This window comes from Solea senegalensis, linkage group LG17, assembly GCF_019176455.1.
Source record: "Solea senegalensis isolate Sse05_10M linkage group LG17, IFAPA_SoseM_1, whole genome shotgun sequence".
Lineage (NCBI taxonomy): Eukaryota > Metazoa > Chordata > Actinopteri > Pleuronectiformes > Soleidae > Solea > Solea senegalensis.
Window position 1 is genome coordinate 14,046,367 of NC_058037.1, and position 13,962 is coordinate 14,060,328.

Genomic DNA, 13,962 nt, shown 5'->3' on the forward strand with positions numbered 1-13,962 from the left:
AATGATCTTGCATGGTTGAGCTGAATGTTTGCACCAGTGTTTACAGTATAATTATAATTCCATATTTGCCAGTATATTTAATTAAGTTCTTTCTTTTTTTTGTTGGTGTAATTGAATCAGTTTAATAGCAAAAAACAACAACAATGTATTTGTCCATTTATTCAGTGAGGACCAGTGCCACTGATCAGTGTTTCTCAAACCTGGAAATGACGATTTTCTCATATGTCTTGTTTTGTCCACAAGTCAAAATGATTAAAGTTGAATGTTTCTGTGTTACGTGGAACAAAGAAAGCAGACAATATTCACATTTAAGAACCTAAAAAATCACACAATTAGAAAATACTCAAACCGAATAATAGATTATTAAAATAGTTGGCAATTAATTTAGTAATCGATTAGTAATCGTTTCAGCCCTGTACGCTAGCGTCCTACAAAGATATGTGTGTATTAATATGTGCACGTACTGTTTTGGTCCCTCGAGCACTTGAGTCACTGAGTCAGAAACCCAGAGAAGTACCAATTATATCTTTGTCGCAGCTTTTATTACATGTGTGGGTTTTTTTGGGGGGGGGCTGCAGTGACATTTAAAATCTTTATTGTTCAATCAAATGCCACCAGGTTTTAAACTCTCATTTTAACTGACCCTCCTAACAAATTGGAGTGTAATTTAAACCAGCAGGACTCTCTGTCACGTATCGTTCATGCTACGAGCGGAACGTCAACAAAGCGACGTCAAGCGACAACAAAAGAGTCGGCTCCCCTTTCTTGTTTCACGTCCTGCAGTCAAGCATTTATCACACAATTAGTCATTTAGAAGTATTAGTAGCAACAGTGTCGGGAATAGACTTGGCGTTAAAAGGTCTGTACTGTAGAGTGTCCATCACTGCATGGCTATTTGGCCCTCTTAATGTCTACTGCTGCCTGCTTCCTGCTCGTGTTCGCTATCATTACACAGGAGGAGGGTTGTGGTGGACGGAAAGATGGTCTCCAATTTCAGCTCCAATTGAAATCACTGAATGAGGTGCAACAGACTCCGTCCGTAGCCCCCGTTATTTCCGCTCTAAAAATGGTCCGCTCGTATGAAACCCCGGCGCTCGCGTACACTGTGTGTGGCATTTATAACGTCTTCTGGCACATGGGGGGGTGTTTCCGGTGCGGGGAGGAAAAGGAGCAATCTGTGATTAAGACATCTGTGTGGCGTCATCTCTCGAATGAGACGCACACAAAAATAAATAAATGCACAGATGCATTCATAGTCGATATAGTGTGGATAAAGTGTTTGTGGAGTACTCACTCTCTCTCTCCCGCTCTGATTGAGATGGTGTATTTCTGTGACCTTGTGTTCAGTCCTTTGTGTGTGTTCCACAGATATATTAATGCCTGACACTCTGAATGAAGCCTTGCTGTATTTTTCTCCGCACGTTTAAAAAAACACAGAGCTGCACAGGGACAGAAGGGCTCGCATAGGTGTAATCGCACATTTCTGCTCTTCTGTTACTAGCTGGAAAATGGAAGCGGAGTTGTGATTTATTTGCACTGTTGTTACCACTCAGATGCTCTCGTGTTGAGATCCTGTGCCGCGGGTGTTAACTGTGGTCTTTTTGTCTTTCTAGGCTCCTCACACAGACTGTCGGCCTGCTCTACGTCGGCAGCTACGACAGGCCCTTTGCAAACATGAAGGTGAGAAAATAAATGTGTTGTTTTGTTGAATTTCTCTCCGTGCCAGAAAACCAGATCCCACAGCGCTTTTCCAGCTTCCTTTTTGGCAAGAAACAAATTTTAAAGCTTTGTCGGAGATGTGTAGCAAACATAACACAGCCAAGATTTAAAGGATTTCACTGAGCATTTGGCAAAATCATCTTTTGTGACAATTTTGTTGCACTCTAGTTTGTGTGAATTCCATAACAGTAGCTTGATCACCTTGGAGAAAATGTATTTCATTTGGTTCATGCATTTTAAAAACAAATTGTCAATACGATATATTTCAATAACCAGTGATCAGTTTTGTTTTGACGTTATTAATATTGCCAGTTATCAGCAGTTATACATATTCATTAAGCCGTGATCTCATTTCCAGTTGAAAAAGTTGGCAAAAGACACATTCGCCCCAATCTTTTGTGAACTCATAACTCTGGTCTGTCAGGGAAGTGTAAAAATTATTACTTCATTAGTTCTCTCTCTCTTGGGCTGTGTGTGTGTGTCTGTATTTTTCTGACTAAAAATATTGAAAAGTGTCTGCCATAACCTCCCACAGCCTAAGTGGATGAATTAGTATAGCTGTAGTTTTTGTTCAGTTCACAGACTAAAATGGTAAAACAACCTAAATGTAAGTGAGCAAACTCAGGGAAAATGAGCAAATCTTATCATTAGAAAAACTTAAACAAATCTTAGGGCTCTTTTGTTTGAAAATTGGTTATCATGGCAACTCATGGTAACACGTCACATATTGTGCGTTCAGGTTTCCTGTATTGTGTAAGAATACAGAATTGTGCGCTATGGAAGGCCGACCTTTGACCCACCGTAATACACACACACCCAATCAAAGGCTAGTAGCATATCTTAAATTTATTGGTCTGTGATTCTGCTTGGAAATATTCCTGTTTGAGTAAATGCCTCTTAGTGTATACTCTGTATTTATAGGCAATCCTATCGTCATTAGTCCTTATTTAGAGGCACAGTAAATGAGTGTTTCTGTTCCCTCTGGTATCATCACTGTTGTACCACACTCCTATGAATCAGCCCCTGGGCTCTGTTACCGAATAAGGCAGAGCCTCACCTCTGTTTGCTGCTCGGTCTCCGAGGGACGGAGCTAAGGTCATCTTCTGTTGACTTTCGCTGTGCTATTTTTTGTAGGGAAACGTGTTTTACAGTCAGGCCAAGTGCGAGTATGCTAATAAATGGTAATAGCATACCAGCAGAGGATATGGCGACTTGGTCCTGGCAGGCTGCATAATGTTCCTGATAAATCTGACATGAAAGTGCCACCTCTGCACATTCTGTGTGTGATTGCGTGTAGCATGCAATGCTCCACAACACAGTCGATTTGTTGCTTATTGCCTTGACTATTAGCGCGTTGGAATGGGCCGATTTAGAATGAATTCAAGGCACAACCTAATTGCCAACTCATTTGAACTCGCACAGCTGATGGAGTTAAGACATAAAACAAACATTTTGTAATGAGAAAACTGAGGAAATTCTGTTTGTTTGTTTTTTGCTCAATTCTTCCAATGTAGGTAATAATTGCTGTAATTGCTTACAGAGTGTGGCTAAAAGGCCACTGTAATGTAATGATTGTAGAGTGTATAAAGCATGTCAAGATCTCACAGTTGAACGTACATCGTAGATAATATTGTCAACACATGTACGCACGCGAGATTAATTGTATCTCTAGTGTGATTGATTGTTAAAAAGGGAGTGTAGTAACGTGGTTGCCCTCCCGAGTGTTGCAGTCTTGTTTTGCTCGTTTTAATTACTGCGTGTTGCAGCTCATGCCCGTTCTACTTCGGCATAGTTTGGCAGTTAGTGTCTGTTTGCTGTAATCATGTTGTGATTACCAAAGTAATTAGCGAGGTCTTTAGAACGCAGCGACTTCCAGGAGTGTCGGTCAGGTGTTAAATGAACTCTCAAATTAGTCTAATTTATTTTGAAGTTACTACTCTCTCTGTTGTAAACATCCCTATATATATATATACATATCCTTTATAGCTGGGGATTATTAAAGATACCCTAAGTTGTAGTTTTGCCTCCTTAAGTGGTAGCTCATCTCAGTTTAAAGGAAAACTGATTACTTGTTTACACTGCACCTATAGACCTTATTAATGGCCACTGCAGAACTTAACAGAACAACAGCCAACGAGTAATGGATAATGAAAAAAATAAAATGAATAAAATAACAGTTTCATTTTAAAAGCCCTGCATCAGTGCAAACATTGTTGATAATGCTATTAGTATCTGAGCAGAGCAGATAGGCTGCTCTCCAGAAGACATAACATTTACAGCAACACAGCAAAAATCCACCTCCACAGCTGCTGTTATTTAAAAGAACACTAAACCACCGATGTTGGTCAGTAAATTACATTTTAACTCGACTTTTCTTTTCTTATTTTTAGGAGAGAGACTGTAAGAATTTAATTAAAAGATACAGTGTGTAAAATTTTGCAACCTAAGGTTGAATGTTGCAGCGAGTGTGTATCCCTCTGCTGACCCAGCTCTTGATATAAATATAAAAGGCTCATCCTGGAATAACAACAATGATCAACAATCAGTTGATTGTTGATCATTGTTATTTTTCACTGGACCTTGGGTGCAAAACTTTGTCAGCTTTCCACTTTTAATCAGACTGTTGTTCTTATCTAGACCAGTTGGTTTAACAAGTGTTTGTGGTTTTTTACAGTGTCCATATCAAATATAGATTTCTTTTTTCTTAAATGAAATCATGACACCAAGAACTGGGAACAAATTCTGACATTGCTAAAGATTTCCTCCCACGGGAGTTGCCACTGATTCCGACTCCTCTCCTTAGTGCCTGAGAATAACAGAGGTTGCGATGGATCTCTGCATTGATCCAGGTCTGACTCATACACTGACTCCCCATTTAGGTTTAGTTTCACACGGCTTACCGCGTGAAGCTATGCGAGGCCTGTGAGTTCATCTCATTAATCAGAAACAATCTGAATGGCGCCTGACAGGTGAAGTCACAGGAGACGAGATAAGAGCAGCTCTCTGTCAAAGAACGGTGGCTTTGAAGCACGGAGAGTTCGGCAGCGTGTGTGCTTCACCTGCTGAGCGCCGAAATGGCTGTGAGTGTGTTTTTTACCTTCAATGATTTCCCCAATTTGTACGACTCGCATCATTAAGTGAGTCTGAGTCCAAGTGCTTTATCTGTTAAAAAAACAAATTATGCTTACTTAAATTAAACTAGAGACTGATTTGCCATGTGATCACACCAGCTGCAACACCTATCATGATGATGATGATGTGACCCATGAGTGCTCAGTAGTCATTTGTTAAATCTGTAGTTTAGAATTGTGAGATTAGACTTAGAAAAAAGCCTTTAACTACTGTTTTTTCAGGCGAAAACAAGTGTATATGGGTATCTAGTTATTTGGTGGTCCAGATGCAAATCTTCACAGTTGAGTGTAATGTATTGAAATTATTCAAGCGATAAAAAATGTCCCGGACTCCTCCCCATTTTATAAATACCAAAGGTGTTACTTTGTCGGCATGGAGCACGGTGTGAGTGGTTTAGAGACTCATCTCACTGAGCACCTGTGGACGGGATTTTTCACTCACCTTCAACTCAGTGTCAAATTCACTACCAGACCACACCCCCTGCACTGCTCTCCACTCCCCCTCCCTCAGCCCACTTCTTGGCATATCTCAAAATCGACCTGTGAAGTTTACTGACTGCAGCCTTGTAAAGAAACTCTCATTGAAAGTCCCCAGTGTCACATTTTGGCATTATCGCACACACATGTACATTAATGTATTCCCCAGCCCCTCATTGCAACCTGAGACCTGGGTTACATTTCCTTCTTTCTGTTTATGCAGAGTGAGACACTTCACATTAATGCATTGTCTGAGAGATGGGTTGTACATGTGTCAGTGCAAACTGTTCACGCGGACTCAAACTGAAGGCATGCTCACCAGTGTTTGTATAAGGTCCGCATGGACCGCTGTGGTCTGTGGACGGATGACAAAGTTTGTGTCACCTCTGCCAACATGTGAAAGCAGAAAACATGACCAGGACATTGGCCCACTACAACTGAATGCAGAACCACAATCCTTATCCAAATGTAAGTCTAATTCTAACCCTTAAACGAAGTCTGAACCCTCAAAAAGTGCTGAAAATGTGTGCGGACCAGCCAAAGTGTCCTAATAATGCAAAATGTCCTCATTATGAAATTAGGCCTCACAGCTACAGTACAAATAATAAAAAGGGACGAACCCTGTTCTCATGGTTGGTTAATAAGTTTTCATTTTCTTAACTTTAAATTATTTTTGTTGCCCACGGTTTCTGTCTTTTATTTGACATGCGGGAATACAAGCCGTGGATACTGACAGTAATTGAATGTGCTGCCCACAGAGAGATTAAGAAAGACAGTTGATGATGCTGCAAAATGAACCAATTAAAATGTAAAAGTTAAAAGTCAGACGTTGTGCGGCGGTCCATGCTCATATTTACCTTGCTTTTCCTCCTCTGTTCCAAAGCTGCAGTCGATCTGAACTCGGAGGGGGGATAATGACCCGTACTAAACGTTATCCACTAGAGACGCGGCGCTGATGTCATGACGAAATCTAATGGGTTCACGAGTCGCCCGTCTCATATCGATGTTTGTTCTGTGACAAGGCCACATCCAGCCATAATTGGTAGACATTACACAGTATATAATACAGCTGCACAATTCAGTTTGTTGAGTCTCTCAGCCGACTTGTGTAGAAGGGGCCGATATTGACGGAGAACGGGAAGCTAAATGTGCTCTGATTTGAAAGCTTGTTAAAGATTTCAATACTTTCCTCCTGCTGTGGTGTTCCCTTCATGGGAGTGTACATTGGTTTACATTGGTTTCTGTACCTTTGCATCTTATATGCTCCCTCTTTATATATATTCTTTCATTCGGTCTCGGTTTATTAAAACGGGTGAGTGCTGCGGTACCACAGGCCTCGGGGCCAGTTCTGATTAAATGGAGAATGAAATAAAAGCAGGGTCAGGAAGAGAGAACCGGCTCTTTTGAAGGAAATGACAAACTTTGGATGTTTACCGCGTGTCTCGCTACGTCTGCAGAAGTTCTTTAATATAATGTGGCACAGTGTCCTTGTACCAGAACCCTGTGAGGATTCCAATATGATAAAGAAGTAGGTTTGCTGTGTTTGTTGTGTTCGGCCCAGATGTTATAAACTCAAGCAGTTGTCTGAAATGGTCTTAGTTTCTACTTCTGTGTACAATAAAGCTGTGCTTGTGTGGTGTTTTCTAGCTATGTAAAAACTATAATTGTCATAGTTTGTGTGTAAAGGTCTAGTGTGTAACATTTAGCAGGCTTTATTGGTAGATTAAGTTGAATACAGCACCCATAATTATTGTGTATCGTCGCTGTAAAAGAAAGTTTTGGTTGTCATTGCTTCAGATTAAGCCGTGTACCTGAAGCTAGGGCCTTTCTTTACAGAGGTCGCCATTTTTGCTCTGCCATGAGCCCCAATATACAGCCTGGCCAAGCATTTTTAGGTGGAAACTTAATCCGAATGCAGAACAGCGTGTTTTCTGGTATGCGAAGGCCACCGTAGTTGTTAGATGTCACCAATGCGTACACACTAGATCTTTAAATCTGGCAACAGTCCACAGTAGGTGGTAATGATGTGTTGTTTTGGTTTGATAATAACCTTTTAAACCTGGCTTTTAGATCTTCTGAGCCCATATATGTTTATCCAAATTGATTGTGGTTACAAATGAAGTGCACTCAAGGGAATTTGGGGTTTTTGTGACAACTGATTGCTCATTTGGTCAAACAGTAGCAGACATAATGCAGGGTTCTGTTGAAAAGGAAACAAGATGATCAGAGCTCACATGAGCGTTTCCACCACTTTTATCCCTTATTAGTTTTCTCCACAATAATAATCCTCCTGTTGGAATAGAAAGCAGAAGGAGCCTCCAATTCTCTGCGATTTTTGCAGCGCTGGCCCGTGAAGAATCCCAGATAAGTAGTGGCACACGTGCGCTGCCATAATGATATGGATTTGGACAGATTACGCACCGAGTGGTGATGGGAAATGGCAGCCAACATGTCACCCTTCACCAGCAGGAAAGGATCCCAGCTTGTCGCAGCAGGTCCCGTCTGCCTGCGCTGCCCCTCACAGTTGGCAGCCCGCTGTGTCAAGTTCAGGAAAGCTTAGGGATTCTGTCACTCCTTTCCATTGTGTGCTGTTCTTCTCCAAATAAAGAAATGTTTCCTTTACAGTCAGTCTTTACTCATGTTCTATATGTCTTGACAAAATGAAATCACAGGATGATGTGTTGGTGGGGAAAAAAAGAAAGGTTTTGACATATCACTGACATTGATGCTAATGAGACTTGGCAAGGCCATCAAATGAATTCTTATGCCTGTCCTTTCTTTGTTTGGCGTGTATCCATCCCTCTCTTTCTGTCTTCCTTCCTCACGCACTTCCCATCTTCCTGTGTGATTTCAGCCCCCGTTGTGAGCCCAGATGCCTCACGCTCCAGGATCACACGCGCTCTTACTTTTAGTGCTTTTGTCTCTTGCCAAATATGATGCTTTCTTGGCATTAGTGGTCACGCTCCGACCTTGACTGCAGGTCACATGGTCACGCTGAGCCCCGGAGGTTTAGGTCTTTGACTACGAGTGTCCACACAATGCCTCTGAACAGCTTCTCCCTGTGTAGTCAGGGTGTAAAATCAGACGATTACTGACTCATGTCCATGTTGTTGTATTTCTTGACAAGCCCACCATTGCGCTATTTTGCCTCAAAGCTCTTGGCTGCGTGTTTTCCAAGTCCTGAGAATTGTCTCCGTGACTCCCTCAGCAAACAAACAACAGATGCTCAAATGTCTTCTTTGACTCACGCTTGATCTTTACTACGCTGCTGCCGTGTTTGTACACTTCAACAGTGACACATTGTGCTCAGAGTGTTCTATTCCCCCCCACCCAACGCGTGATGTAATAAGTCGACGAGCAGGAAGTGCTTTGTTGAAGGTGATTCTTTGAGATGCGGGTGCCCACGCTGTGCGAGTTTGTGTTTGTCTGTCTGCATTTTATGGAGCAACAGTTTAAGCCTGAAGCAGTGTTGCAGGAAGAATCCATTGCATTTTCACTAATAATTAGGGTTTTTTATTCTTTTCTCATTAACCATAATGTCCCCTCCTTTAATATGGATTTGCATACTTGCCTTCTGAAGTCTCAAAATCGATGTCAACACTCTTACTTTTCCTTAGAAAATATCTGTGTTTTCCAATATCCAATAGCTCTGAACGAAGCCAATGAGTTGTTCCTCAAGTTTTATTTAATTTTAAACTAATGAGAAAACATACTTTCCTTTATATTTTCCCGTCCCATTCACTGAGCCAAAGATGTCAAATGACTAATAAATTGACTTTACTATAACATCCCCTAAGTGACTTACACACTTGCATGCATAACCATAATCCGTCTTACTGGGCTCCATATTATTGCTGTATTTCTTAAAACTTGGTTTTTAAAATGATGGTTCTTGCAGCTGTGTCTTCACTTTTTAAATTCTGGTTATTGCACCTTAGCCTCGCTCCCTGAAGCTTCATTTTTTTTCCCTCTCTGAAGTGCAAGCAAAATAGTCGATTGAAAAGTGGTATTGACATAATGTGAAGATAAAATTTTGCCGCACGTATATACACACGCGCCTGTCATTGTGTTGTGACTCCCGTGAGTGGAACAAAAAAAAAAACAATCCTGCAGACCAAATCATTATTGCGGCTGCTGACAGACACAGAAAACTCTCAGCCTCGCAGTTCATGAATTTATACGGTTATTTCTTTCACTTTGTGTTACAAATGTACAAAGCATCTGTTGTCCTTTCATCCCTGTCCGCGCAGGCCACAAAAGAGCTGAAACAGTACGACAACAAGATCATCGAATGCACCTTCGCCAACAACACCTGGGTGTTCATGAGGCAGAGAGTGGACAAGAGCTTCCCCAACTCCTACGACACAGCCATGGGTGAGACTTCCACTGGTTTCCACACTCTCTCTCCCGCTCTGTTTTGCTGTTTACCCTCAGTCTGAGATCAACAGCCCGTTTTATCTTTATTTCACATCAGCCACATGTCCGTCGTTTGATGTCTGTGAAATGAAAAAAGTGTGAATGCAGGAAAAACGGACACAGGCTGGCTCTGAACGTGACTGTAGATTAGTAGAAGTAGGTTCAAATGTTAAAAGGGTCACGCACGGCAGCAAAAACCCAAACACAATTATCCCACAACCCTGCCTACAATTTCACTGGCTTATAGCTTATCGTTTCAATATTCTCACCCGCAGCTGTAATGTTTTGGATCGCTCTCTCGGCTCTCATCAGTTCAGCAGGTGGTGCGTCTTTTTTTTCCCCCCACTAAAAATGACTCTAATAAACCCAGTGCACACAAGCTGCCCAGCACCAAACGGTACACAAAGACACTTATGGATATAAAGAGATCAATAAAAGGAGATTAAATATTATTGGCCACCACACAAACTAGTGTTAATGTTGTCCCTCATCTGCTGAACGTATAAATAGGAAAGAGGACATCATGATATCACAATGAGTACATTTTAAGCTGTAGCTTAACTTCACTTTGTGTCCCTTTATTGAATGAAGTGTGTCAGACTCCGCTACACCAGGGGGCGATATTCCCTACTTCAGCATATAATAATACATAAAATTTTGGATGCGAAGATACCTATAACGATATCACAAACTCAAGTATTGACCGATACTGATACAGTTGCTTTAGACCATTTATGAATGTATGAACACATTTGTGCCAAGTCATTTTTGGGGCAGCCAGTGACCAAGTGGAAAGGGAACTTGTAACTGGAGGGTCGCCAGTTCAAGTCCCCACCAGGTACCCCTGCTGGGGTACCCATGAGAAAGGTACCCAACCCCCATTGCTCCAGTGGTATAGTGGTATGTCAGTGGTATAGATTCCTCCTGTGGAGTTAAAGGATGTCATCCAGCGTTGATGTCTCTAATAGCCTGTGCGTTGCGTGTGTCTGTGCTGTTTTAAATAGAAACTCTTGAATTTTGTCTGACCCCAGCTCGGGTAATTCGACGACCAAACTGCATTATCTGGTGTGTGTTAGTCCAGTTTTACTCAGACTGACAAAATAATTTGTTTTTCGAACATAAATGTACCGAGTGACACATTTCCGCCCATCCTGAAGTGGCACAAAACAATTAATGCAGCTTGAAATTGTATATTATCAAAGAAAAAGCTGCACAAAGGAGTGGGCCGTAACATAATCAACAAGTCCGTCTCTGTAGTGCTGAAAAAAACAAGGAGTGTAATTTGATTTAACTGTGTATTCAGCTCCCAACTTCTCATTATCTCTGTGACGGTTTTTATTTTCCTATATTGACTCGGCTTTTAAAGTTTCTGGTCTTCAATTTATGCCGTGCCTTTCAAAAACAAAAAGTGCACACAGGCTGTGGAAATATGGTTTATTAAACAAAATGAATTGAACTGATAAAGGGAAATAGGAAAGATAGTCCTGAATTATGACACTTTGCTTCCTCGGGCGAGCGAGCGAGCGGCCGCATGCGTACGCTCTCAGAGCCCAGGTGGTATTAATGGTGGCTTTTATCTCTAATCCAGTCAGATAGTACAGTGCTGCATTTCCCCCTCCAGCTGATAACAGCATCCCATTTAAGAAGTAGAACACCGTCGCCTAAATGTTGTCGGAGTCATGGTGCGGCGTATGAGGTGAAATTATAAAGTATGAGGTGATGGATCAGCGTGAACTTTACCTAAGATGACAGAGCTCACATGCTTTTAAAAAAAAAAACATATAAAAAATCACCAGGGTGCATTTCAGCAAGAAGTTTTCTTACATGTGACGCGGGGAAAACTTGCTAAGTCGCTGCTTATCACTTGCATAAGCAGCAGCTGTCGGGGGAGATGCCTGCACAGTAAAATGTTTACAGCTGCCTTTCTTACCGTTTAAATCACTGTCCCTTTTTTTTTCTTTTTTTTTCTACTTCAAAACAATGGCTTTTTATTGCCGTCATCAATCGACTCGCGTTATCAGAGAAACCTCCTCCGCTCCACTGAGACGTCCAGTGTCTGCCCCCCACACACACTGTCGGGGTCAAACTCATTGTTTTTAGCTGGTTTTAATTGCTGCTTCTGTTTGATCAGGAAGCAGAAATCTTTTCACATCCCCAAAACAAACATTCTATAAACTTCTTCAAAACTTGCAAGCATTCGTATGACTGTTAAAATATGCAAATTGTTGTGCTACTCCGACTAAAACCAGACTTTTAAAAATACCCGTCGGACTGAAATTGCAGTAAATTAAATCAAACTGAATGAGAGTCAGACCAACACACCCAGATAATGCATTTGCTATTTGCATTTATATGTTAAATCAGACCCAAAGGTCTCACTCCACAGTGTTTGAAGCTTTTTGAAGAATAACAAAAACATTCACATTCACTGAAGAAAAACGTGGTAAATCCAGGCCAGTGTAGCAGAAGATTAAGATTATGTGTTATAAAGTGGTAGAAACTTTTAGTTTGTAACTGGTAAAAATCACTTATCAGTTATCGATAGTACAACAAGCCTGACTCGCTCTCCTCGTGAAGCAGACGTGGACAAACTTCAATCGACAAATAAATTACCTGTTAAAACCTAATCAAATTTTATTTAACCTTTTCAGGCCGCAAGTTAATTAAATGCAGTCTGTTCCCATCTTTGCTTCAAAGGAAAAAAACAATGAAAGAGTAAATGAGACGAGCTGTGATGAGTTACCGTCGCTAAACCAATTTGGTGATTGCGGTTATGGCAGATTAGTGCCCAAGTTCTCTGATTTTCTCAGCTTCTTAAATGTGAATATTTTTCTTGTTTCTTTGTTCCGTGTGACAAGGAAATCATTAAAAGTGTTTTGGTTTGTGGACAAAACAAGACATTTGAGGTTTTGGGGGAAAACCGATCAACGTTTTCTGAAATTTCATGGACCTGGCAATTCATTGAGAAATAATTGTTTATGAAAATAATCATTAGTTGTGGGGATGAGCTGATACTTTACTTACTATTGGTATCGTTAAAGATACAGGTCAAAATCACTGGATCTGTTACTGACAGATAAAAATCTCAAAATGTAAATAAAAAAAATAAAAAGTAGTAATTTTTCAGCTGTTTATTTCTTCTTTTTTTGGGAGAACAATATTGTTACACAGTTGGAGAATTATTCAGTAGATACTTGAGTTTGTGATATGAGTATCGGACATGAAAAAGTGGTATCAGCTTTTGTTGTCTGCCGGTGATGAGGCTGAAACATGAGTTCTGCTGCCGGTTCAGTTCTACACCACCAGTATGTCCACTACTTACTTCCTTCCCTCTGCCCGTGTGTGTTGTCCTTCTGTGTCTTCCCTCCGCCTCTCTCCCTCCAGCTGTGTGTAAAAGCATTCAGGAGCCCGTCACAAAGGAAATCCTGCTGGAGTTTCTGGACCGCTGTGCTCAGGGAGTCCAAGCCCAGAACCGGAAGCGCCCGCCGGACCCGGACGCGGCGCTAATGCCCCCTCCTCCTCCAAAGAGACCCACGCGGGCCATCCCGTAGCCCCGCGGCGGAGCTTTCTGGACTGTTGCACAGTCACTGTGTGCATCCACACACCACCAGCCTCATCATCCCCATCATCCTCATCGTGATGGAAAAAGAAAAAAAACAGACGTGTGAAGGCTTTCTGACCCGCTGGACATTTGCTTTATCAGCCTGTTCGTGTAAGGACTTAAGAAACCACTCATCCGCTCCCTCAGCGTCATTACTTTACCTTGTAGATGTCTTTGTAGCTTTAATTGCTGGTGTTCTTATTAAATGACAAGCAGAATGCTTAGGTTTTTTTTTTGTTTTTTTTTTTCTATTTATCTTTTTTAAAATCGGAGCTCGTTGGTATTTATCAACAGAGGCAATGGTTATGGCTACAAATAACATCTGCCGATGCAGACCATGTTTGTGTTTTGTCGTCCACTTCCTTAAATTGTTTTTTTGAAGGAGAAGTAAACATAATCAAAGCTCAGTCTCTCTCGCCTGAATGTATTCAAAGCGGCGGAATAACACTCCAACAATCACAGATGCATGGGTTTCGATTCGTGGTGCGGTTAAAAGTTTGTAGCGTTGTTGCCAAGGTTCAGTCGGAGGCAAGCGAATGTTTTCATATGGAGAACTAGATCACACAGACGCGTGGAGGTTTTGTTTTTGAAGACCAGCGTGTGTGAGGTGACAGCGCG

At 41.4% G+C, this 13,962-nt stretch overlaps 1 protein-coding gene across 1 annotated transcript in view; it reads left to right on the plus strand.

The window, feature by feature from the left end:
• Positions 1-13,751, plus strand: part of rngtt (RNA guanylyltransferase and 5'-phosphatase) — a 77,133-nt gene extending 63,382 nt beyond the window's left edge. Inside the window, exons 14-16 of the mRNA XM_044049036.1 lie at positions 1,614-1,680; positions 9,578-9,701; positions 13,128-13,751. Coding sequence (XP_043904971.1) covers positions 1,614-1,680; positions 9,578-9,701; positions 13,128-13,294 — 358 coding nt within the window. The 3' untranslated portion in view covers positions 13,295-13,751. The remainder of the gene's footprint in view (positions 1-1,613; positions 1,681-9,577; positions 9,702-13,127) is intronic.
• The last annotated feature ends 211 nt before the right edge of the window (positions 13,752-13,962 follow it).